We start from the raw sequence: 25,358 nt of genomic DNA on the forward strand, positions 1-25,358 counted from the left end.
CCTGCCATGAAGTCTGCGCTTGCAGAAAACTCAATTGCACATAACAAGTAATCGGGAGGCTGTGTCAAGTGAGAAAAACACTCAACTACATAACTAGATTTGCCAAAGAACAGGCTTTGCGATTCCATGAACCTGTATGCAGAATCTGCTTTCAGATGGGAACAAGCAGTGGAGGGAGTGGACTCGGATTTAGCTCGATGGATACACACAGACTGGGATTTTTAAACTGCACAGCAATATTTATTTTTTTCCAGCTTCAAAAACATCCCTTTTTTTTTTTTTCTTCCGTAGACTGGTTCTCTTTAACATCCCTCCTCTTTTAAAGTCACACGGCAAAGCAATTTAAAAACTTCACTCTTGAAATAAAGGATAATTTAAGCAAAAAAAGAAGAAAAAAAAAAAAAACTTTCTAAACAAACTTATGTCAACTTATTTCAAGCCTGATCAGTTTTATATGTCCAGGAGGTCGTTTAATGGAACTAGTAGGTCTGTATTTTTTTTAAATTTTTTTTTTATTGGGTGTCTGTAGTAATCGGTTTCCTCTACAATAAGGCGGAGAATGTCGCCTTGACTCTGGTGACGCGCTTAGAAAAGTAATCATGAGCTATCATCTTAAGCAAGGTCCGTGGTAAGTCCCATCGGATCAGGAGAGGTGGAATGACTGTTGTCCTTCGCGTGCAGCAATTAACAGTTTCTCACGCATAATCTCAATGCTAGAATAGTCTGGCAGCTTAAGGTAGTTGACGCAGGTCATAACGGAGGGCAAGAAATCATCTGGGTTTTCGGTGGATTCAAAAGTCTTGCGGACTATGGTGAGTGGCGGGTTTAAGCTCCGGAAGCCTGTAGTAAAGGGAACATACAGAAACATTATATAACCATCCTTCGATCCTGCACATATGAAAATTGGGGCATCAGACAGGATGGAGTTTACCTGGCCCTGTGGCCACTATGTGGCAGTCACTCTTCCCATATTAAAATGCAATTGTGGTCCAATAGCCATTATTTAGATCTGGTTAACTATCAGAGTTCACCAGACAGTAAAGATGGCAACACACAGTTGTCGCCCCAAAAAATGACTGATGTAATTTTTTTTTTATAATAAAGTTTGGTGCTTCAGTGTTTTTAGATTTTGTAATCTATATTTACATTGAAAGATAATCATGAACTAGTGTTAAATAAAAACTTGTTTCACGAATATCTTGCCATTTAGACAGACTACTGATCACATAATGGACAAGCAAAACACTCATTCATCAGGTGAAATGGTCTCGTATGCAAGGCAAACGATCATTGTTCTTGGTGGTAAAACATCCTGTGCAAGCAGAATTACCACTGCCAAGAATAATGGCCGCCTATGTGCCCGGAGCAATCCAGTACAGGACAGTGGGCACAGTGATTACACGGGCAGACTAATGTTAACAGCTGATTAAAAGTAAACGTTTAGCAATCAGCGGACATATCGTAGTGCCAGCTGGTCCGTGGTAATGGACTTTTAGTCAGATGACAGCAGCCATTTCTTGCCTAATCGGGATTTGGAGTTTATCACAATTTGTGTTTTTGAGGATTGATCACAGGTTCTCAATGGGAATGAGATTGGGGGAGTTTCCAGGATAAATCACTCTTCGTTACAATCATTCTTCCAGATGTCCTAAACAATCTGAGGGTGCTTTATCAGAGATTGCGACTTTACAGGAATTAGGCAGTGGAGGACTGGAGTACAGTTATTTTCTCTGATGACGCCTCCTTCAGACTGTTTGGGACAACTGGAAGAATGATAGTCTGCAGAAGAAAAGGAAAGCGCTACTACAAGTCCTGTGTCCTGCTCACAGTAAAGCATCCTGAGACCATTCATGTGTGGAATCGATGTTCATCCATGGAGGGGGCTCACTCACAATTTTGCCTAAGAACACGTATGAGTAAAGAACGGGTTCTAAACCTCCTCAAAGGGCAACATCTCCCAATGATCCAGGAGCAATTTGGTGATAAACGACATGGAGACCATGTCACAAAGGGAAGTGTTATAACGGAGTGGCTGGATGAAAGAAACATTGAAATTTTAGGTCCATGGACAGAAAACTTCACATCTTTCGATCCCAATGAGAACCTGTGCTCAATCCTCAAAAAGCAGGTGGATAAACGAACACGGAAATTGTCACAAACCCCAAGCAGTGATTAGACAAGAATTGGCTGTCATCCGTCAGGATTTGCCCCAGAGGCCGACATCCAGCTGCCATGGCAGAAGTTTAGGAATATATGGGACAACACTATAAATATTGAACCTTTGCATAATCTTGTATTTGTCAAGAAAAATGAAAAACTGATGAAATGCTGACAATTGTACCGCAGTACTCATAGAACCAGCCAGTAAGGTCTAAAAGAAAAAGCAGCAATTTATGCGAAAACCAAATTTGTCTGTCAAAGCTTCTGGCCACGACTGTACATAGCCATAGGAAGACAGCCATCCCTCCCCACCTGTACACAGGTATGCTCAGCCAAGGGTGCTTGTGTTATCAGAGGGGACCTCTACCATCAATTTCTCATGGAAAAACACTAAACCCAATATGAACGATTCCCTCTCGGCTCTCCATCATCTGCTGCTGGACAGAGGGTTGTGTGACATCCTCACATACACGTTGTCAGAAATCTGAGGGTGCAGCTGACATTCATGTAATATGTATGACCACCATAAATGAAGCAAAGCCACGAATGATTAATGCATGTCAGCTACTTAGATTTGTTTTAATACTAAACAATGAAAGCAAAATCTGACATTCTCACCTCCAACTGGCAGTCTGGGGCTCCCCGTGACAAACTGGAGGAAAAGTCTCTGCTGCTCATGGTCAAAACTGCTGAGGATTTCGAAGAGAAATTTCACAGCTCGACTGCAAGAGAATTAAAAGGACATAATAGAGTAAGGTCATAATGGCGAAGCAGAACATGCACTAACGCAGCAAGAGCTACACATATTTGCTGACCTATCATGTGTATATCCGTGGTCAGGCCTACAGCACTCCATCAGAGTCTTCACATCCCAAGGATCGGCCTTGCTGCCACAGAGGAGCTGATCCAGCTATTGGGGAGGCAATGATCACAGTTACTAGATACAGAGCAGACGACCCAAGCTGCGTGTAATCAAATGCGTTTCATTGGAATAATTGAGTGACAATATACAGATCCATCACAAAACAGTCATGGATTGCACAGGGACCTGTAGTCACTGTAATTTCATTACTATGTTAGGCCATGTTCACACAGTGCGTTTTTTACTGCGGAACCGCAGCGGTTTTGCCGCTGCGGTTCCGCAGCTGTTTTCCATGCAGGGTACATAACAATGTAACCCTATGGAAAACAGTCACTGCTGTGCACATGATCCGTAATTTCGTTTAAAAAGCCGCGCAGAATAGCTGCGGCAAAAAAGAAGGAGCATGTCACTTCTTTTTCCTGAACCGCAGCAGTTCTGCACCCATAGACCTCCATTGTGAGGTCAAAATCGCAGTAAAACCCGCAGATCAAAAATATATCTGCGGGTTTTACTGCGATTTGATGTGCAGAACCGCTGCAGCAGGAAGTGCGGGGGAGCGGGCGGAAGTGCGTGGGCGGAGTGTGGCTGCCCCCCCGTGCTCCGATCCCGCCCCCCCCCGTGCTCCGATGCCACCCCCCCCCCCCCCGTGCCCTAATCTCCCCCCCTTATACTTACCCGGCGTCCCGGTGTCCGTCCGGCCGTCTTCTCCCTGGGCGCCGCCATCTTGCAAAATGGCGGGCGCATGCGCAGTGCGCCCGCCGAATCTGCCGGCCGGCAGATTCGCTCCAAAGTGCATTTTGATCACTGAGATATAACCTATCTCAGTGATCAAAATAAAAAAATAGTAAATGACACCCCCCCCACTTTGTCACCCCCATTGGTAGGGACAATAAAAAAATTAAGAATTTTTTTTTTTTTTTTCACTAAGGTTAGAATAGGGGTAGGGGTAGGGTTAGGGGTAGGGTTAGGGGTGAGGTTAGGGGTAGGGTTAGGGGTAGGGTTAGGGTATTTTCAGCCATTTTAGCCCTAAAAAGCTTCCTAGGAAACACACAGTTTCCTACTGCATAAAAAAAGGATAAAAAAACGCATCAAAAAACGCATCAAAAAAGGACAAAAAAAAGGACCAAAAAAAGGACCTGCGTTTTCTGCCAAGAGCTGCAGTTTTTAAAAAAAAACTGTCCTGAAAAAAAAAGGATGGAAATCCTGAACGTGTGAACATACCCTTAATCTAATGTTAAAAAAAACAAACAAACAGAAAAATCACTGAAAATGACGCCAGAACACATTACCATATGCGACAGCATAATGTGCCAAAAAATTAGAATAAAGCAAAGTTACAAACCTCCTCTGGATAAAAATACTGCAGGTGGTTGAGAGGGAAGACCGATTCAAAGCCGTCTCTAAAGGAGTCAAACTGTCTGGAGACGCCTTCATTCAATGCCCAATAAATTACAAGCTGCAAGAGAGACAAAAAAACCAGAAAGATGCATGTAATCTTCTGGTTACCATATGCTGAGGATGTCCTGCCGTAATTACCTGCCCCAGACAGAACGGTGTATCCCACAGCTAAATGAGAAGCCAGCAGACAACTCCATGCTGTGCTACATCTCCATCACATCTGGCCACAGAGCGGGCAGCGCTCGTTGCACACGCTACTGCCACCAGGGGTGAAAGCAACGGCCATCAATAGGTGCAGGACTCAATTAGCAAACTACCCAAAGTGGGCTCAGCCCCAAACGGTAATCTGCCTGCTTTACAGCTTCATGGCATAATAAAGCCATATCCGGCAGGGGGAGATCGAGGACGTCTGCCGTACCAGGAACACGTCTGCCCCTAGTAACACCAACACGGTCTCATAGGATAACATTACAGTAAGGTTGCCTTCTGTACACAAATGAGTGGGGCAGAACAATGCCTTCTGCCACCATCACATGCCATCATTAGACTTCCTGACCTCCAGCATTGTTTAAGAAGATGATCTACTTAAAAGGGAATCTGTCAGCAAGTTTTTCCCCATCTGAAAGCAGCATAATGTAGAGACAGAGACCCCGATTCCAGAGGTTCTGGAGCTTTGATAACCACCGACAGCCCGACTATTACTAAAGGACTATTATCACTGCGACCATGTAGTCCTCTATATTCATGAGCTGTGAATAACCCCACCCCACCACTGTACGAGCTTTCTGGCTATGCACAGTGTACACACAAAGCTGCCAATCAGTGGTGTGGACGGGGTTACAAACCGCTCAACATTCCGAGAACTGCTAAATCTGCAGCAAGCAGCCCAGTAAGTGACATCACTGGAATCAGGGTTTCTGCCTCTACATAATGCTCTGAGATGGGGTAGTAAACACCAGGCGATAGTCCCATTAAAAGCAGTGTTTCCCAAATTTCAGTTGTCACAGGCCTCCAGCAGATGGTGTTCTCAGGGATGGACTTATTTGCTTATCAGTACCAGCCACAGGTTCTCTCACCTGTATAATACTAAGGAAATCCCGAAAACATGATTTGATTCTGGAGGAATACATCAGGAGGAATTCCAATAGTATAGAATTAAGCCACTGTACAGGCATATGCACCCCAAAACCTGCCATATTTATTGAAAAAATATAGGAGTCCCTGTACAGACTAGTGTAACAGATTATGTCGTTCTAGACAGCAAAAAATAAGTGTATAAACACTTACCGGTCTGATTGAAGCCATTAGAATGTATGGCCTCCTTTGGGGTTTATGGATATGTTAGACGTACATGCCGGGAGCTTTGTGGGTACACAGCAAACACTGTAAATGGCGTTTTAGCTGAACACTAGAATTTGCGCTGTTCGCTAAATGGTGTTGGAAATATAGATTGATTTCTTGCCAGTAAGGTCAATGTGTGCATCTGACTACAGAAGAGTCAGGAGCAAAGTCACAGTAAGGATTGCAATTTTCCACTATTCATACAAAAATATACCCCCCAAATACACCTGGCATAGAGCTGTTCATACAGGAGCGACTGAACACTGTCTGTGCCGTTATCAGATTCTTCTCCATAATCGATGCCTGGAGATATATATTGCCTGATCCCGGCAGGAGATCTGGTGTATTATTAGACAATAATGCAGAAATGCTGTACAAGGCCGGACAGACTGGATATGAACTTAGCCAAGAGAGGTCGTGAGTCAATGGTAGCAAGATCACCAGACACTTCTGAGAGTAATGCAATAGGTGCACAGTTTAGCAAAAGTTAAATATAGGCCAAATATTTACAATCACGTATTACTTACTTGAGCGTTGATCATATTTCCACAAGGTTCATTTCACTTACCCGTACATATTCGTCCAGATTGTGAATCGTGACAGGCACATCCTTCCCTCCCTTCTTCAGCTCAATATTGGGAAATCCTGGTAGTGTGAAGTCCAGTCCCAGATCCTCTATGGAGCAGCCATTCATATTCAGACTTTCAAGTGCAAATTGCAGACTCTCTTTGGTCTAAGATGAAGCAGAAACAAGAAGCTTACTGGGGTTGTGCAGTTCTAACAATTAAAAGGTGGGCAATCAATGTTACATCAGTGGAGACTCAGATCTGACGATTACTGCTTATTCACCAAATCTAACTCCCTACACTTGTGTTATATCTGACAGTCGGTAATGCTCGCTAGAACTCGCACATGTGCCACCTGGTGGCGGTGACAGCAGGGACTTCCACACTATTATTTAGGATCAGTGGTGGAGAATCTTTTTTCTGCAGAGGGCCATTTGGATATTTATCCCATTTTTCGTGGGCCACAAAAATCACTAACTTTGCCCACAAAGTCCTGATGCTGGCCATGGTGTCAGGACGTAACGTTTCGTTGTATGTGCTTCAGCGTTCAGTAGTGACTGCTATGTGCATGGGCTCACAGAGCAAGAACAAAATGAATGGGCTGGCGGCCATCAAAATACAGCTGCCGGCCCAAGCCCTGCGGTCCCCGGGAAGCTTCCCATGGGCCAGATAAGATCATTGAGAGCAGTAAATGGCCCATGGGCCTGAGGTTCCCGACCCCTGATTTAGATACACTAAGTGTAGGTTGTGTATAAACCAAGTAGCATACACAAAGCCTAGCCTTATACAGTTATCTACACTGGAAACATCACCGCCGTTCCTGCCTAAAGTCACAAAATAGTGATTCTGTCAGAAGCCCCTACTGTGCCATTCAGTATAATGGGACAGACCATCACTTTAGACTCCATTGCAGCAGGGTCAGACACAATAGCTCGGTACATTATGGGTGTGTGTCTGCCTACAAAGGTGGACACTGCTGGAACAAAGTCCGAAGTGACTTGTCCGTCCGATTATCCTGAATGGCTCAGTCAGGGCTTCCGTCTGGATCACGGGTTTCAGGATCTACACAGAAATCCCAAAGCTTTGCTCAGTGTTGAGAACTGTATAAATGTGAATAGAAGCATTGGTCATCCATAGCGTCTCAGTGGAATAGTACATGATTTTTTCCAGAATACCATTGAATGTAAAAGCATAGCCTACTACTCTTCTCCATAACTGGGTAGGGCTTATTTAGAGGTCAGGGATTTCTCTTGTATGCAAAAAAACGATCAGTTTCAGATCGGTGACATCAGAGTTGGGCAGAGTCAGTATCAGAGTTTCATCAGTTTTCCTCAGATAAAAAAAAAACAAAAACTAGAAAAGGTTTCTCAATGTTCTCACATCAAACCGTCTGTGAAGAACAAAGGGCACATGGATGACATCAGGAGCGATCCCACCGTACATACAAATGTGATAAGAATCTAGCTGGAATGTAGTTAAAGGTTTTCTATATCTGTAATGGATTCCTTGCCAGCATCATTTGGCTCATAACCATTTTCACGTTTGCAGTAAGAGTCTGAAGCAGCGATGGATTAAGAAAGGTAACGATCTGTAATTCGGCCAATAGGAAGATCTTATCGATGTGAAAGACACAAGGAAGGTGCCAGATTTGCATGTTTATGAGGGCGTCCATAAGAAGTGTTTATTTGGCCAATAAATCAGAACAACAGATTAACAGATTGTTACAAGTTAACGCCTCAAAATAATTACCAGTGCCTTATCCTGTTCCAGTCTTTTCTTCTGCCTCACAATTTCTTCCAGATGATACACAGATTTTGCCACCACTGGGTCAATATTGACCATATCATGTGAAGCCAAGGAGTATTCCTGTCTTAACATCCATTTGTAAAATGGGAGTCCAAGAGGAATGTCCACCTATGGAATAAACACTTGTGGTTTAGATGTGCTAATGGGTAACATGTGCAGGTAGGCTGCAGACCGCTCAGTAACACACGGTTCTGTGTAATAACTTTATATGGAAAGACTGAACATGCAGAAATTGTGTTCCTATACACACAGTTTCTGCTTCTGCAGCCTATGAACAGGAGACCTGGATTACACCATGATTTAGGTTTGCCCCTAGAGGCCAGTTAGCACTCACCAGTCTGAAGTCCATGACGGCTTTGGCCATTAGTTTCCCAAGAAAACGGAACTTCATTTTCACTTTAGCGATATGTGCTGGTTTAGCAGTCCGACCAAAGGGGAGAGCAAACAGACCCTGCATGTTGTGAACGTACTTGGTCCCTTCTTGACTTCCTAAAGAAACAATTTATTTTAGAGGGTTTAGATTCAGAAGGTCTGCTACTATCTATCAGGTCTCAAACTGAAAATAAACTCATACAATATGAAATAAGGGCACTCCCCTCGTCCCTCGATATGGCCCCAATATAATCTGAAAGAAAAAGAGGAATGTCCCATGTACCTTTAGGATTAGAGAGCGTGATTTCGTCACCTCTCCATAGGCCAAGATCAGCCCTTTGTAATTCCTGAGATACAAGTGCATAAAACTCCAAAGTGGGTCCCAATCCAGTTCCAACCTAAAAATGACAACCCACATGTCAAACTTGGAAAAAAATAAATAAAGTATAAAGCCACATACATCTTCTAAAAAGTCTGTAACAAACTGCTTCTCCTGGCACACACAACCATAAATCAAGAGAAAGGGAGCAAGGTTGTGGATTTTCCACGCTACTGATCAATAATGGAGATTCATATTGTGAGAGGATGGTGCTGCGTTTTGCTTATAAATCATGATTCATAATCAACACGTCTCCGTTATTCCAAACTTCTTCAGGAAAACCATGGTTATGTCCTGAAGAAGTTTGGAATAAATTCGAAACGTGTTGACTATAAACCGTAATTTATAAATAAATCGCAGCACCATCATCTGACCATTGTTGATCAGCAGCGTGGAAAATTCACAACCTTGCTCCCTTTCTCTTTCATTACAGGTTTGAAGACCCGGAGCTCTGCTGCAGCTGACTTTCTATGTTTTTATATGGTTGCTATGTTATCAGGTTAGCATGACCTTAATTGTTAATTATTTCTTTTACTAGGATAAGATCCAATTTTGCACTTTTTTGCACCTAGTTTCCTCAATAATCATAAGTCAGGCAGTGGATTAAAAATGTTGCTCTGGTGAAAACAAATCTATCCACAGAGTAGGTGATAAATTAGTGATCGGCGGGGGGCACACTGTGGTGACTCCTACAGATCTGCAGATAGGGATTTCTTTTTTTTTTATCCTAGACAGGAACTTTTATCCCAGTAAAGGTACTGTCACACTAGACGATATCGCTAGCAATCCGTGACGTTGCAGCGTCCTCGCTAGCGATATCGTCCAGTGTGACAGGCAGCAGCGATCAGGCCCCTGCTGGGAGATCGCTGGTCGGGGAAGAAAGTCCAGAACTTTATTTCGTCGCTGGACTCCCCGCAGACATCGCTGAATCGGCGTGTGTGACACCGATTCAGCGATGTCTTTGCTGGTAACCAGGGTAAACATCGGGTAACTAAGCGCAGGGCCGCGCTTAGTAACCCGATGTTTACCCTGGTTACCATCCTAAAAGTAAAAAAACAAACACTACATACTTACCTACAGCCGTCTGTCCTCCAGCGCTGTGCTCTGCTCTCCTCCTGCTCTGGCTGTGAGCGTCGGTCAGCCGGAAAGCAGAGCGGTGACGTCACCGCTCTGCTTTCTGGCTGCCCGGAGCTCACAGCCAGACCAGAGAAGCAGAGCGCCGAGGACAGACGGCTGTAGGTAAGTATGTAGCGTTTGTTTTTTTACTTTTTAGGATGGTAACCAGGGTAAACATCGGGTTACTAAGCGCGGCCCTGCGCTTAGTTACCCGATGTTTACCCTGGTTACCGGGGACCTCGGGATCGTTGGTCGCTGGAGAGCGGTCTGTGTGACAGCTCTCCAGCGACCAAACAGCGACGCTGCAGCGATCCGGATCGTTGTCGGTATCGCTGCAGCGTCGCTATGTGTGACGGTACCTTTACAGTGGCAGGTCCCACAGCAGAGAACAGTGCTTTGCAGCACTACTGCAAATGAATGGAGTGCTTCAGGAGCATGCGCACTGCCGCTCTATTCTACAAGTGTCTTTTTTCTGCTGATCGGTGTGGGTCACAGAGGTCTGACCCCATCGATCAATAAGTCATCATCTGTCCAAAGGATTTTCCAGGATTGCAGAGCTGCTTTGCATCTTCAATTGATGCTTTATGATACTTTATTTGTGACTGCACTATGCACATATAAAATAGGGCAACACAGTGGCTCAGTGGTTAGCACTGTTGCCTTGCAGCGCTGGGGTCCTGGGCTCAAATCCCACCAAGGACAACATCTGCAAGGAGCTATATTCTCCCAGTGTTTGGGTGGGTTTCCTCCAGAACTGTGGAATGGTGCTATATATGCAAGTAAAATAGATACTGTAGAAAAGAAGTCACGTACTTCATTCTCGTACTGGATCTCCAGCATCGCTCGTGAGCTTCCTAGATCCTGCATCACAGATTCCGCTTGCTTCAGAAGCTCATCTCTATTCACAGTGCGCTAGAAGAGAAATGACAGAGCGCTGTGTTCAGCAGCTGGAGAATCGCACATTAACCCCGCTCATGTTCTGCCTACAGTAGTGGTTGGGAAACTTCAAAGGACATTTCTAGCAGGACAGTAGCTAGTAGTAATACAATCGGCTCTAAAAATTATCCAGCGAGAGACTGAAGCGGTGTGATCTGTTTCTTTAACTGGAGTAAGTGCAATAGCCCGATCTCCAAATCTTACTTTTTTCCTGTCCAGTCTAGGGGCCACTCTGCTGTCCTGAGAATCTGACTGGTTGATTTCGGGGTTAGTGTCAAGCAGCCTCTGCATTGCCCGATCTCTGTCAAATGCAGTCACGTAGAACAACATTTGTCGCGTGTCAAACGGAAAGAAGAATGGGCTGAAAAGAAAATGAACATTTAACACATTTAAAAAGCATGGGCACAAACAAAACTCCTAAACTCAACTTATTGGCAGCAAAGAAGTGACTGTGGACAAAGCATCACTGAACAAACCAAGAACGTACATCCTAATGCATACCAGGATCACCATTAATGACTTGAGCCCTATTTCCAAATTCTATTACACAGCATTAGAGTATACAAAGAAAAAAATGGAGTTTACTGAATGCAGAGAGCCACAAGGAGAGCACCATCTGAACAGCAATATAAAAACTTACCAGCTTTTCCCCAGCTCGGTTAACCAAGTGGGTATATTCCCTGTCATGATAACCAGAGGATCTTGCAGCTGTCTGTTTGCCTTTGCAGTCAATTTGCTATTGATAAACTCTGATGTGGGAATAATCTCTTTGCAGACAGCATTCTATGCGGAAACATAGTGTTAGTATCCTAATAATGTACCATAAAGAGCCCAACAAAGCTCCCACCAAAGTCAGTACTCGGGGGAATCACCTGGAAGAGTTTATCAACATTAAGAGAAACTGTGGTTCAAGAGAAATGGACTAATTACATTATTATATATATAATTATATATCATCTCTCTCGAAACAGTATATTTGCTCACACCCCTATTTTTACCTTGTTCCATAGCTAGCCTGCTTAAAAAATAGTCCCCAATTATTACAATTGACAAAGAAGAGCTAGTTTAATAAAAAGCCCAGATAACCAAATGTAGACCTGAAAATTGACTGTAACACTACTTACATCAAACAGGTAATACCAGTATCTGCTGATGGCATGAAGAACCCTTAGAAGAATCACAACATCTAGGGAGGGGTCATCAAAAGTGATATTTTCAGGTGGGGAGGAGATGAGGTAATGATCTAAAGGATTAGCAAGTTTTGGGCAAACTCCATCTGTATACAGAGAAGAAAAAAAAGAAAACGGATTTTCTTAGTCTTCGTGAAAATTTCCATTAAAAAAACAAAAACAAAACATAGAGGATTTTCCCCCCTACATTTTTACCCCCAAAAGAATATGATAATCAATATAATTTGGCAACGGTCATGTCCCATAGTTGTCATTTTCAAGAAATTTGCTGCTCTAGTTTTTAGAGCTGTCAGATAATGTGGATACAGAAAACCGTGCATTGTGCCCATTGCGAGATGTCAGCCGTAACCTTACCGTGCCACAGTTCATCATGTTTCTTTGAATTTCTAGGAGATGTTTTGGTTGGTGCAGTTTGGGCGCGGCCTCGCTTGCCACCTACTGTATCCTTGGTACTCTCCTCCTCTTCTCTAACTGGTTTGTACCTGAAATTATCATATAATGCTGAGGTCGCTCTCTAATGTGAAAGGAATGTAAAAAACAGATTGGGGTATTCCAAGAAAGCTGCATACACAAAGGAGGCCCTTACCAGATAGTGTGGGTCTTGGTCCAGATACCAGCTCTTCCCAGAGGATTACTCTCATCATCTGTAGACTCTCTTTCCTCCTCTGTCTGTACGCTATACTGTCTCACGGCTTGGTACACTGTCATGTTGTAAGGAAGTAAGTGATCGCCTATGTAGAACTGCAGCCTGTGTCGCACATTCCCAGAATTCAGAAACTGAGCAGCCTGCGGAAGACAACACCAGACATTGTGTTACAGCCATGGCCTGCCTGACCGAACAGCACGAGAGAGTAATCTAATATATAAAGCTGAATGTGTGTGTGTATATGTGTGTATGTCCGGGATTGGCATCTGCACCGTCCCAGCTACAGCCACAAAATTTTGCACAGTCGCACATCTGGACCCTGAGAGCGTCATAGGCTATGTTCTGAGGCGAAATTTTAACCCCGCGCGTTCCAATTCACCAAACAATTTTGCCCCTATCTACATAATGGGGAAAAGTGAAAGGAAAAGTGTTGGAGGCAAATTGACAGCTGCCAGATGTGAACAAGGGGGACTTAAAGAATGAGAGCGATGGCGCCAAAGAGTATATACCGTACAGTTGCTAAGGTGGGGCCCCGACATGGGATACTCACCACACACGGGGATATGAACACACACACAAAATGCGCCACACACTACCACATGCTTGAACACATATTACCCTCAGCACACATTTCACCACACATACACCAACCTCGCCACATAAAAGTCGAAACACAAAAGTCGCCGCTCAAAACTCGCCACGCGCAAAACTCGCCACATGCAGAAACTAGGCTCACGCAAAACTCGCCACAAGTGCAAAACTCACCATGGAAAACTCGCCACACGCAAAACTTGCACACGCGGAAAAATTGCCACATGCACAAAAGTTGCAACACATGCAAAAGTTGCCTCACACAAAACTTGCACATACTCAAAAGGCACCACACATAAAACTCGCCACGCGCAAAACACGCCATGCGCAAAACTTGCTGCACACAACTTGCTACACTAACCTGTCACATGCAACTCGACACACAAAAAGTTGCTACACGCATGTCCCCACACAAAACTCATTCTCACAAAAGTTGCTACATGCATGTCGCCAGACGCAACTCAACACACACAACTTGACAAACGAAACTTGCCCTAAAACACACACAAGTCTGGTATTAGCCTTCAAAAATAAAAATCTAATTAATAAGCAGACAAACTACAAGAGCAACAAATGTACCATATAGGAAATACGGCAGCTGTCAGTCACATGACCTGTCTATTATGTGTGAGCTAATATATACAGCCAGGGGGAGGGCTTCCTGTTGGCTGGGGATTTATCAGGCTGCCAATTTAGCTTACAAATACTGAGGTAAAAATACTGAGCAAATAACGTGTGAATGAGGTCTAATACAGGAGGAGATGACACAGGTATATACTATATACAGGAGAGATGACACAGATATATACTATATACAGGAGAGATGACACAGGTATATACTATATACAGGAGGAGATGACATACAGGTATATGTTATATATAGAGGATGACATACAGGTATATACTATATACAGGAGGAGATTACACACAGATATACACTATATACAGGGGAGATGACAGTTATATACTATATATATATAGAAGGAGATGACATACAGGTATATACTATATATAGGAGATGATGACATACAGGTATATACTATATACAGGGGAGATGACATACAAGTATATACTATATACAGGAGATGACATACAGGTGTATACTATATATAAGGGAGATGACAAACATGTATATACTGAGGTGAAAATGAGAGGTGTGAGGTGAAAATGAAAAGGTGTGAGTGCAAAATGAGAGGAGTGAGGGAAAATAGTGGAGTGATCGGAAAATGACAGATGTGAGGTCGAAATGACAAGTGTTTGGGGGGAATGAGAGGAGTGAGGGAGAAAATGAGAGGTGTGAGGGAGAAAATGAGAGATGTGAGGGGGAAAATGAGAGATGTGATGGGAAAATAAGAGAAGTGAGGTGCTATAACTAACCACAGATATTTACTATGCCCAGGCAACGCCGGGCTCTTCAGCTAGTTGCATATATAGCAATCAGAAGGAATAATCCCAAACGCTACTAACTCACGAGGTCATTACTGATTCTGACAACTAGGAAACGTGGAGTATGAAATGGAGGAAAGTCTGTCAGGAACTATGTACGACACAGACGTATACTTTTTGTTGTAAATAGTCGATTCATGAATAATCGCCCTCTTACCAATGATTCATCAATTTCTTCATCAGATCCATCATCATCACTGTCCTCGTCATCTTCTCGTACTCTGCCATAACCTAAAATTATGGAAAAAAAAAAAAAATCAATAAATGAAAGACTTTGTAATAAAGTGTCAAGTGAAATGTGCAAAACAAAAACCTAATGAAAGCATCCAAGAATCTTAGACCCAAGTTCGAGTAAGAAACTCAAGTACTTGCCTCTAACCACCAGATATCTCTCGATTGCTTGCACCAGAGCCAGGGGATCTATTTTCACAGGTCCACCTTTCCACTGCTTTACATTAGTGCATTCTGGATGTCTCTGTAGTTGACATTTCAGCTGATGAGTATTGAAAAACTTTAGTGCTTGAGACCCTCTGGCAATGAAGAGATAGAGATAAAATATATTACACCAACACAGAGGAGAAAAAAAAAAGAAGTCTAAGAGTATTCACACTGGCATCATGGGTTATGTCTCCACAGGAGCCACAATGGGAATCATGGATGTGTCCCAGTGACATAACTAGGTCTCAATCCTGGTCAAATTAAATGTCAGGGCCTTAATTACTACATTGTTAAGGTGCAGAACAAGATAATTTAACAAGATTGAAAGTGATGAAGGTTTAATAGTTTTACCCCACACACAGATGATTGAATGGAAAATGCAGTCATTTACAAATCCTTAAAGTGCTACCTACCTGCTCCCAGTACCATTACCGCTTGGAAAGTCATGCACTTTGACTGGGAACTGCTCCATCTGGCTGAGGCAGTTATTCATCTTGTGTACCAGTGCCAGCAAATGCCCATTTTCTGTCATCTCTATCCTTCCCAGCGGCTCCTCTCCTGGAAGCTGTAATGTATAGCGAAAAACATCAATGCTCTCTCTGCAGCACCCAGAACCACTCTGTGTACAGTAATAGGGGTGTAGGACGGACTAGCGACTGTACAAGGTAGATTGGAAACCCGCATTGCAGAACTAAACGGAGCAAAGACAGATAATATAGAGGGTTTGCAAAAACAATAATGAGTTTCTCAACTTAAAGAGTTATTCCTATCTCAGCAAGCTAACAGCTACCCACAGGATGCAGAATACTGAGGGTCACAGCTGGGACCATCACTGATGCAGGGAAGGTGGCTGAAATGCATTGTACTTGGCCACCTCAGGCACATCTATAGACACAGACTGGAGCATTTCGGTCTCTGGATCGGAATAACACTAAATATATTTCTTATAAAATCCGACTTCTCATACAATGTGGTATGGCACTACTTGTTTCATGTAATATTGTGTTCTTCCTTTGCGGCCATCAGTCTACTGTTGAGCTTAAAGTTTGTCCGGTCATGATGACCTCTGCTTATTGTGCTAGGCTTCGGCCAGCAGATGTCAGCAGTTAGAACAGCATTCTAATGCACAGCTCCCATCAGCCGCTGCCAGGTATTGTTCATCCGCTCCTATCCTCTAGGACAGGAAATGTCCTGCAGTGTCAGTCAGTGTCTGCTACACAATAAATGGAGCTGCACACTGCAACTCCACTCAATGCAGTAGCGTACCGCCAATGGTGGCAGGCCATACGACTGCTATGGGGGTCCCGCCGGAGTCTGACCGCAACAGCTGTGCCAGGGGCGGCCATACCTCATGTGCAGTGGATGTATCGGGGGCCCAGAGGCTCAGGGGAACCCCTGCAGGGCAGCTAATAATAAGGCACAGAGGGGCCCCTGGCCAGATTGCCCTCATGCGCGGCGGGCAGGGAGAGATCCCTGCAGCTCCACTGCCTACAGGAGAAAATGACAGCAGAGCTGCAGCAATCCGTCCTGCTTCCTATCTGCACTTCCTGTCTCACACAGCAGTCAGCAGCGCGGCTGGATGACACTGGCCGCTGTGCCAGTGAGGAAGCTGCCAGCGATGGTGATGCTGTGGCTGCGGGAGAGTGTGCAGAGAGGTGCTGTCTGGTGTGTGTGTGTGTGTGTGTGTGTGTATGTGCGCTTAGCGCTGCGGGAGAACGTGCAGAGAGGTGAATGGTGCTGTGTGTAGGTGGAGGAGAGGGCAATGATGGGGGTGGTGGGGGAGAAAGCAATGATAGGAGTGGTGGAAAGGGCAATAATGGGGATAGTGGGAGAGGAGGAAATCATGGAGGTGGTGGAATGGGCAATGATGGTGGTGGTGGTGGTGGAAAGGGCAATGATGGGGATGGCGGGGGGAGGAGGAAATTCATGGAGGTGGTGGAATGGGCAATGATGGGGGTGGTGGGGGAGAAGGCAATGATGGTGGCAGCGGAAAGGACAATGATGGGGGTGGTGGGGAAGGAGGCAATGATAGAAGTAGTGGGGAAGAAGGCAATGATGGGTTGGTGGGAGAGAGCAATGATGGGGGTGGATAGGGAGAAAATGATGGAGGTGGTGGGGGAGGATGAAATGATGGAGGTGGTGGAATGGGCAGTGATGGGGGTGGTGAGGGAAAAGGCAATGATGGTAGTGGAAAGGACAATGATGGTGTAAAGGGAAAATCATGGGGGTGATTGGGGAGGAGGAAATGATGGAGGTGGTGGAATGGCCAATGATGGGGGAGAAGGCAATGATGGGGGTGGGGGAGAGGACAATAATGGGTAGCGGTGGGGGGGAGGAAGGGGGATTTATAATGGATTTAGGAACAGGAAGGGGTGGAGTAAGACGTTCTTATCGCTTATTATCTTAAACACAGTCCCTTAGTATATAGTGTAGTGTACTCACTTAATATGTATAGCACAGTCCCTTAGTGTATAGTGTACTCGCTTATTATGTATAGCACCATCCTTCACTATATAGAATAGTCACTTTTTATTTATAGTACAGTCCCTTAGTACACTGCTCAAAAAAATAAAGGGAACACTAAAATCCCACATCCTAGATATCACTGAATGAAATATTCCAGTTGTAAATCTTTATTCATTACATAGTGGAATATGTTGAGAACAATAAAACCTAAAATGATCAACGTAAATCACAAATATCCCATGGAAGTCTGGAGTTGGAATGATGCTCAAAATCAAAGTGGAAAATGAAGTTACAGGCTGATCCAACTTCAGTGGAAATGCCTCAAGACAAGGAAATGATGCTCAGCAGTGTGTGTGGCCTCCACGTGCCTGTATGATCTCCCTACAATGCCTGGGCATGCTCCTGATCAGGCGGCAGATGGTCTCCTGAGGGATCTCCTCCCAGACATGGACTAAAGCATCCGCCAACTCCTGGACAGTTTGTGGTGCAACAAGACGTTGGTGGATAGTGCGAGATATGATGTCCCAGATGTGTTCAATCGGATTCAGGTCTGGGGAATGGGGGGCCAGTCCATAGTTTCAATGCCTTCATCTTGCAGGAACTGCTGACACACTCCAGCCACATGAGGTCTGGCATTGTCCTGCATTAGGAGGAACCCAGGGCCAACCGTAACAGCATATGGTCTCACAAGGGGTCTGAGGATCTCATCTTGGTACCTAATAGCAGTCAGGCTACCTCTGGCGAGCACATGGAGGGCAGTGTGGCCCTCCAAAGAAATGCCACCCCACACCATTACTGACCCACTGCCAAATCGGTCATGCTGAAGGATGTTGCAGGCAGAACGCTCTCCACGGCGTCTCCAGGCTCTGTCACATGTGCTCAGTGTGAACCTGCTTTCATCTGTGAAGAGCACAGGGCGCCAGTGGCGAATTTGGCAATCCTGGTGTTCTGCGGCAAATGCCAAGCGTCCAGCATGGTGTTGGGCAGTGAGCACAACCCCCATCTGTGGACGTCGGACACTCAGACTATCCTCATGGAGTCGGTTTCTAACAGTTTGAGCAGACACATGCACACTTGTGGCCTGCTGGAGGTCATTTTGCAGGGCTCTGGCAGTGCTCCTCCTTGCACAAAGGCTGAGGTAGCGGTCCCCTCCACATCTCCTGGTGTTCTGGCCTGTCTCCTGGTAGTGCCTCCAGCCTCTGGAAACTACGCTGACAGACATCAAACCTTCTTGCCACAGCTCGCATTGATGTGCCATCCTGGATGAGCTGCACTACCTGAGCCACTTGTGCGGGTTGTAGAGTCCGTCTCATGCTACCACGAGTGTAAAAGCACAACCAACATTCAAAAGTGACCAAAACATCAGCCAGAAAGCATTGGTACTGAGATGTGGTCCCCACCTGCAGAAACACTCCTTTATTGAGTGTGTCTTGAAAATTGACAATTTCCATCTGTTGTCTATTCCATTTGCACAACAGCATGTGAAATTGATTGTCAAACAGTATTGGTTCCTAAGTGAACAGTTTGATTTCACAGAAGTTTGATTTAGTTGGAGTTATATTCTGTTTAAGTGTTCCCTTTATTTTTTGATCAGTGTATATAATGTACTCACTTATTATGTATAGCACAGTCCCTTAGTATATAGTGTACTCACTTATGTATAGTACAATCCCTTAGTATATAGTGTACTCGTTTATTATGTATAGCGCCATCCTTCAGTATATAGTGTAGTCACTTTTTATGTATAGCACAGTTCCTTAGTATATACCGTATTTTTCGGACTGTAAGACGCACCGGACCATAAGATGCACCCCAAATTTTGTGGTGAAAATGGCAGAAAAAAAGATTTTTATAAGTTGGGGATCCGTCTTATTGTCTGAATTTAAGGCATCTTACCTGAGGGCTGCCGGTGGTACAGCAGGATCACAGGAGGCATTGTCCCTTCCTCAGGATAGGTCCAGTGTCGGCGGTGCCGATGTTCGGTGTGGGCTGTGGGGAGTGCACCTTAGCAGAGTCCCTTCCTCAGGAAGATAGCCGCCGCCTTCGATAAACCCGTGATTCACCCGGCTCTGCTCTCCGTGGACACCGGCACTTCTGCCGCCGCCACGCCACACCTCAACCAACCGGTAAGCTTGTGTTCTAACTATAAGACACCAGCCCCCCCCAATTTTCCTCACAATTTTTTTTTTAGGAAAAAGTTCATCGTATAGTCTGAAAAACAGGATTTTTGGTTGCTTACCGTAAAATCTGTTTCTCGGAGCCTTCATTGGGGGACACAGGAACCATGGGTGTATGCTGCTGCCACTAGGAGGCTGACACTATGCAAATAAAAAAGTTAGCTCCTCCTCTGCAGTGTACACCCCACCGACAGGACGTAGGATCTTCAGTTAGTGAGAAAGCAGTAGGAGAAGCAACGTGTAAAAGAGAAATACTAATATAATAAACTTTATATAGCGCCAACAAATGCCGCAGCGCTCTACAGATTAACAGTTTCAAACACTCAAAGAGTGTTTAAAGAACTCAAACGTAAACAGTATAACACAATAAACAGAGCTGTTCAACTTGGGAGGGTGCTGTGTCCCCCAATGAAGGCTCCGAGAAACAGATTTTACGGTAAGCAACCAAAAATCCTGTTTTCTCCATCGCCTTTCATTGGGGGACACAGGAACCATGGGACGTCCCAAAGCAGTCCCTAGGGTGGGAAAAACAGACTTCCATCAGGTCAGAGGACTCACCACTGCCGCCTGCAGGATCCTTCTGCCCAGGCTGGCGTCCGCCGAAGCATAGGTATGCACCTTGTAAAATTTGGCGAACGTGTGGATGGAAGACAAAGTTGCCGCTTTGCAAAGCTGTAGGGCGGAAGCCCTGTGGTGCACCACCCAGGAGGTGCCGACTGCCCGGGTAGAGTGAGCCTTGATCCCAGGAGGGGGCACTCTGTTCTTGACCCGGTAAGCCTCCAGAATTGCCGTTCTGATCCAGCGGGCAATAGTCGCCTTAGAAGCCAGTTGGCCTCTGCGCGTGCCATCAGGAATGACGAAGAGAGAACCTGTCTTCCGGAAAGTGGACGTTCTATCCAGGTAGATCCTCACTGCCGTGACGAGGTCCAGCTTTTTCAACGATCGCTCCAGAGGATGAGTCGGAGCTGGGCAAAAGGAAGGTAGAACGACGTCCTCGTTGGAGGTGGAAACCACCTTAGGAAGGAAAGAAGGCGGAGGCCTGAGGACCACCTTGTCCTGGTGAATGACCAAGAACGGAGGTCGGCAAGAAAGGGCTGCCAACTCGGAAACGCGCGGATAGAAGTGATGGCCACAAAAAAAGGCCACCTTCCAAGATAGGGAGATTCCCCTGTCAGTTCTGAGAGGCTCAAAGGGGGAAAACCTCAGAACGTCCAGTACCAGGTTTAAAATCCCATGAATCCACAGGGGCCCTATACGGAGGGACAGCATGGGCTGCTCCTTGAAGGCAGGTCTTAACCTGTGGCCGAGAAGCTAAAGTCTTCTGAAAAAGGATGGGAAGCGCAGAAACCTGGCCCTTGAGGGAACTCCGGGCAAGGCCCAAATCCAGTCCTGCCTAGAGGAAGGCCAAGATGGAAGGCAGGGAAAAGGACATAGATGGGTACGATAGTAGAGTCTGGGAAAACGAAGGCTTCCGAGCCTGGATCATGGTGAGAATCACCCAGTCCGAAAGGCCAGACGCTCTTAGAACTGCGGACTCAACAGCCACGCCGTTAAACTGAACGACCGAGAATTCGGGTGGCAGATCGGACCCTGAGACAGCAGATCGGGACTGTCTGGAAGGCACCAGGGGGCGTCCGCGAGAAGATTGACAATCTCCGCAAACCAAGCTCTCCTGGGCCAATCCGGGGCGATCAGAATGCCCGGCACCCCTCCGCCTTGATCCCTTTCAACAGCTTGGGAAGCAAGGGAAGAATGGGAATAGATAGGGGAGCACGAACTGCGACCAAGGAATGGCCAGAGGGTCGACGCCCACTGCGAGAGGGTCGCGAGACCAGGAGACGAACAGAGGAACACCATGTTCATTCGGGACGCCATGAGGTCCACGTTCGGAGTCCCCCATCGAAGACAAGGCTGATGTAAGAACCCCTGATGCAAGGACCATTTCCTTGCCGAGAGGCCCTCGCGGCTGAGGAAGTCGGCGGCTCAATATGTTCTCTCCGTGTTTGCGTGGGTTTCCTCCGGGCACTCCGGTTTCCTCCCACATTCTAAAGACATACTGATAGGAATTCTAGATTGTGAGCCCAACGGGGACAGTGATGATAATGTGTGCAAACTGTAAAGCGCTGCGGAATATGTTGGCGCTATATAAAAATAAAGATTATTATTATTATTATTATAATTGTCGACACCGGGGATAAGCACTGCGGATATCACCGGAACCATTGCCTCTGCCCGGAGGAGGATTTTGGATACCTCGGCCAAGGAACTCAGTGTCTCCCCCGATGGTTGACATGCCACCTCCGTGGTGGTGTCCGCCGAGATTCGGATAGGTAGACCCCTGAGAATCCTTTCCCAGTGGCGAAGGGAGAGAAAGATGGCCCGAATCTCAAGCACATTGATCGGCCGAGAAGACTCCTGCGCCGACCAACGACCCTGAACAGTCAGGTGGCGAAACACCACGCCCCAGCAGAGCAGGCTGACGTCCATCTTCACCACCTTGCCAGAAAACTGGAAGGAAGGACCTGCCCTGGGAGATGAGAGGTGATGTCAGCCACCAGTTGAGGGACCGATTGACCCGGGGAGAGATGGATTGGTCGATCCAGGGACAAGGCAGACCTGTCCCACTGTGACAGGATGGCCTGCTGAAGAGGACGTGAATGAAATAGGGCAAAGGGTGTCGCTTCCAATGTTGCTACCATCCTCCCCAGAACCTTCATGGCCGATCGGAAAGAGGGAAGCCGAGGACCCTGGAGCAAGTGTACGTCCCGACGAAGGACGGATCTCTTACCCTCGGGAAAGGAAGACTTTGATCTGACGAGTGTCGAAGAGCATGCCCAGAAAAAAAGGAGGCGCTGCGAGGGAACAAGACAGGATTTCTTCTTGTCGACAAGCCACCCGAAACGGCTAGTGTCGAGGACGATGGAGAGGCTCTCGCGAGCCTGAGAAAAAGGACGGAGCCTTGATGAGGATGCCGTCGAGGTACGGAAAAGGTACCAGTCCCCTTACCCTCAAGATGGCTATCAGTGCCGCCCTGATCTTCGTGAAAACCCTGGGAGCAGTTGCGAGACCGAACGGCAGGGCGACAAACTGAAAAGGGTCCTGGAGCACCGCAAAGCCCAGGAATCCATGATGTCCCGGGAATATCGGGACATGGAGGTAGGCGTCTTGAATATCTATGGAACACAGAAATTCTTGAGCCTCCATGGAAGCAATTACTGAATGAAAGGATTCCATCCTGAGGAGTCTCAGACGAACTCTCCTGTTCAGCAATTTGAGATCCAGAATGGGATGAACCTTGCCTTCTTTTATCGGTCACACAAAGGATTAGAATAGAAACCTGTGAACCGTGCTTCTTCTGGGACGGGAAAAATTACCCCCGGCTTTGAGAAGAGAAGCAATGGTTGCGAAGAAACCCGGAACTAGAGCGGGGTCTCTTGGAGGTCGGGATTCAAAGAAACGATCCCAGGGTCGTGAAACGAACTCTATCTTGTATCCCGAGGATACAACTTCCCTGACCCATGTGCCCTCTACTGAGGAGATCCAGAAGTCCCTGAGGAAGAGGAGACAGCCGCCCAGCCTGGGAAGTGGGCTGGGGTCTAGTCGAGAGTCATGCCGAGGTGGATCTTCCAGTCCTAGACCTGGAGGATATACCTTGGGAGTAGCGAGAACGCCAGGAAGGAGTGGGTCTAGAAAAAAAAAAAATACCCTGTTCTTCTCTGGACGTGCCTGTGGCCTTTGCTGCGTAAACCCTGAAAAAGGTCGGCTGGTAAGTGACTTTTTGGAAGACAAATCCGCCTGCCGGGCCTTGAGCCAACGGTCCGACGGGAGGGCATTCCAGCATTGCTGGAAGCCTGAGTCGCACAAGACGCGGCATCCAGGGAAGCGGAGGCCAGGTATTCACCTACAAGAGAAATCTGGCTAGCAAGCTCAGCTAGCTGTCCGGGTGGAGCCCCATCCGGGATGCCCTGACGGAGCTGTTTGGCCCATTTGGATACTTCGCAAAGGATTCTATGATTATCATTAGAATCCTTCAGAGATGCTCCGCCAGCTAGAGAAAGGACAGTGTTGGTCTCTCGACAGCCTGGAAACCCGAGGATCCACCGAGGGAGAAGTCCAATTAGTGGTGAGCTCCGGAGAAAAGAGATCTAAAACGCCAAGGCGCTTTCCTCTCTGAAAGCGTCTGGCCGGATTCTCTCCTTCTCTCGTCATGATTTCCTCTAAATCAGGGTGAGGAGCGAAAACCTTTGAAGGTGGTTTAGCCCGTCTAAACGAAACCGCCTGGTCTGCGGGTTCCATAGCGGGATCTTTGATGCCACAGGTCTGATTTATCGCTCCAATGAGGTACTGAACCATATCCCTCATGGATTTGGTTCGAATCCAGCGCCGAAAAATCCTACGAAGGCGCATCAGAGAAAGCCTCGCCTGACGCAGGGGAGGACCGGGGGGAAGCCGACCGCAGAAAAAGACCGTGGGGCGAAATGGAATGGGAAAAGGACTCAGACCAGCGTTCCTGTCTGGACCTTTTGCGACCTATAACGGAAGGCTCAGACGGAGTCTCCTGCGACCCGTTGGCTACTGCGGGGGTCTGCAGGGGCAACCCATCAACCACAGACACAAGGGTTTTAGACACCCGTGTTAGATCCGCTATGGATTGCGATAGAGAGGACACCCAGGCAGGAGTGGAGTTTTCGCTCTGTAGCGGAACAGCGGGAGGGTCCTGGGAGGGGGTTGCTACACGTCTGACAGAGAGAAGAAATACCAGAAGGTTAGGGGACAGAAGGGCCGAGGAGTGTCAGTCTGCAGAGCAGAGCTACTCACGACAGGCGGAGCGATCTTCGGACGGAAAAGCTGCATAGCTGCCCAGAGTAGGATCTTGATAGAAGATGCACATCAGCGATGATCCTTAACGCAGAAATGCAAACAGACAGCAGATTTCTGGGACACTGCTGTTTGGCCCCTTCAGTCCGGAACCAGCTGCAGCCGCAAGGAGTGGGGAAAGGCGTTCCTGGCGCCGAAAAACAAACTTTGGGGCACAGGAGAAAGTGGGCGGGGCTAACCGCCGTGTCAGTACCGCCTGCTGTGTCCCCCAATGCGCCGAAATGTACCAGTCGGGCGGGAGAAAAGCCCGCCCGATGGAGAGAAGGAAGTGGGCGGAGTCGCGGCCGGAAGTAGGCCCCGGGTGAAGCCGGGGCCTAAATTAGAAGTCGGCGACTGCCGGAGAGGGCCGCGGCGACGGTGGAAGTGCAGCCAGGAAGCGGCGCGGCCGCCCGCAGACAGAAAGGAGCGCAGCCGCAGGAAAAGGGAGCGCGGCTGCCTGCAGGCCCGCCGCAACGGCCCCACAGAAAAGCGCGGTCGCCGGTGGAAAACGGCGTGGCTGTGTGCGCGCCAGAGAGGGAGAAGCGGCCGCTGCAAAAAGACAGCGTGGGTGCCAGTAGGGCCGCCGCGCCACCCAGAGCAAGGAGCGGCCG

The 25,358-nt window shown here is 46.8% G+C and overlaps 1 protein-coding gene across 10 annotated transcripts in view; it reads right to left on the reverse strand.

The window, feature by feature from the left end:
- Positions 1 to 216: 216 nt before the first annotated feature.
- Positions 217 to 25,358, reverse strand: part of TRIP12 (thyroid hormone receptor interactor 12) — a 178,332-nt gene continuing 153,190 nt past the window's right edge. For all 10 annotated transcript variants that reach the window (XM_069727855.1, XM_069727851.1, XM_069727854.1 and 7 more), the window contains 17 exons: positions 15,661 to 15,812; positions 15,182 to 15,339; positions 14,967 to 15,040; positions 12,713 to 12,912; positions 12,481 to 12,608; positions 12,061 to 12,212; positions 11,577 to 11,719; positions 11,141 to 11,297; positions 10,814 to 10,912; positions 8,789 to 8,903; positions 8,468 to 8,622; positions 8,077 to 8,241; positions 6,330 to 6,494; positions 4,365 to 4,478; positions 2,976 to 3,070; positions 2,779 to 2,882; positions 217 to 840 (listed from right to left, as the gene is read on the reverse strand). In XM_069727855.1, coding sequence (XP_069583956.1) covers positions 644 to 840; positions 2,779 to 2,882; positions 2,976 to 3,070; positions 4,365 to 4,478; positions 6,330 to 6,494; positions 8,077 to 8,241; positions 8,468 to 8,622; positions 8,789 to 8,903; positions 10,814 to 10,912; positions 11,141 to 11,297; positions 11,577 to 11,719; positions 12,061 to 12,212; positions 12,481 to 12,608; positions 12,713 to 12,912; positions 14,967 to 15,040; positions 15,182 to 15,339; positions 15,661 to 15,812 — 2,373 coding nt within the window. In that variant the 3' untranslated portion in view covers positions 217 to 643. The remainder of the gene's footprint in view (positions 841 to 2,778; positions 2,883 to 2,975; positions 3,071 to 4,364; positions 4,479 to 6,329; positions 6,495 to 8,076; positions 8,242 to 8,467; positions 8,623 to 8,788; positions 8,904 to 10,813; positions 10,913 to 11,140; positions 11,298 to 11,576; positions 11,720 to 12,060; positions 12,213 to 12,480; positions 12,609 to 12,712; positions 12,913 to 14,966; positions 15,041 to 15,181; positions 15,340 to 15,660; positions 15,813 to 25,358) is intronic.

Source organism: Ranitomeya imitator, chromosome 5, assembly GCF_032444005.1.
Source record: "Ranitomeya imitator isolate aRanImi1 chromosome 5, aRanImi1.pri, whole genome shotgun sequence".
Lineage (NCBI taxonomy): Eukaryota > Metazoa > Chordata > Amphibia > Anura > Dendrobatidae > Ranitomeya > Ranitomeya imitator.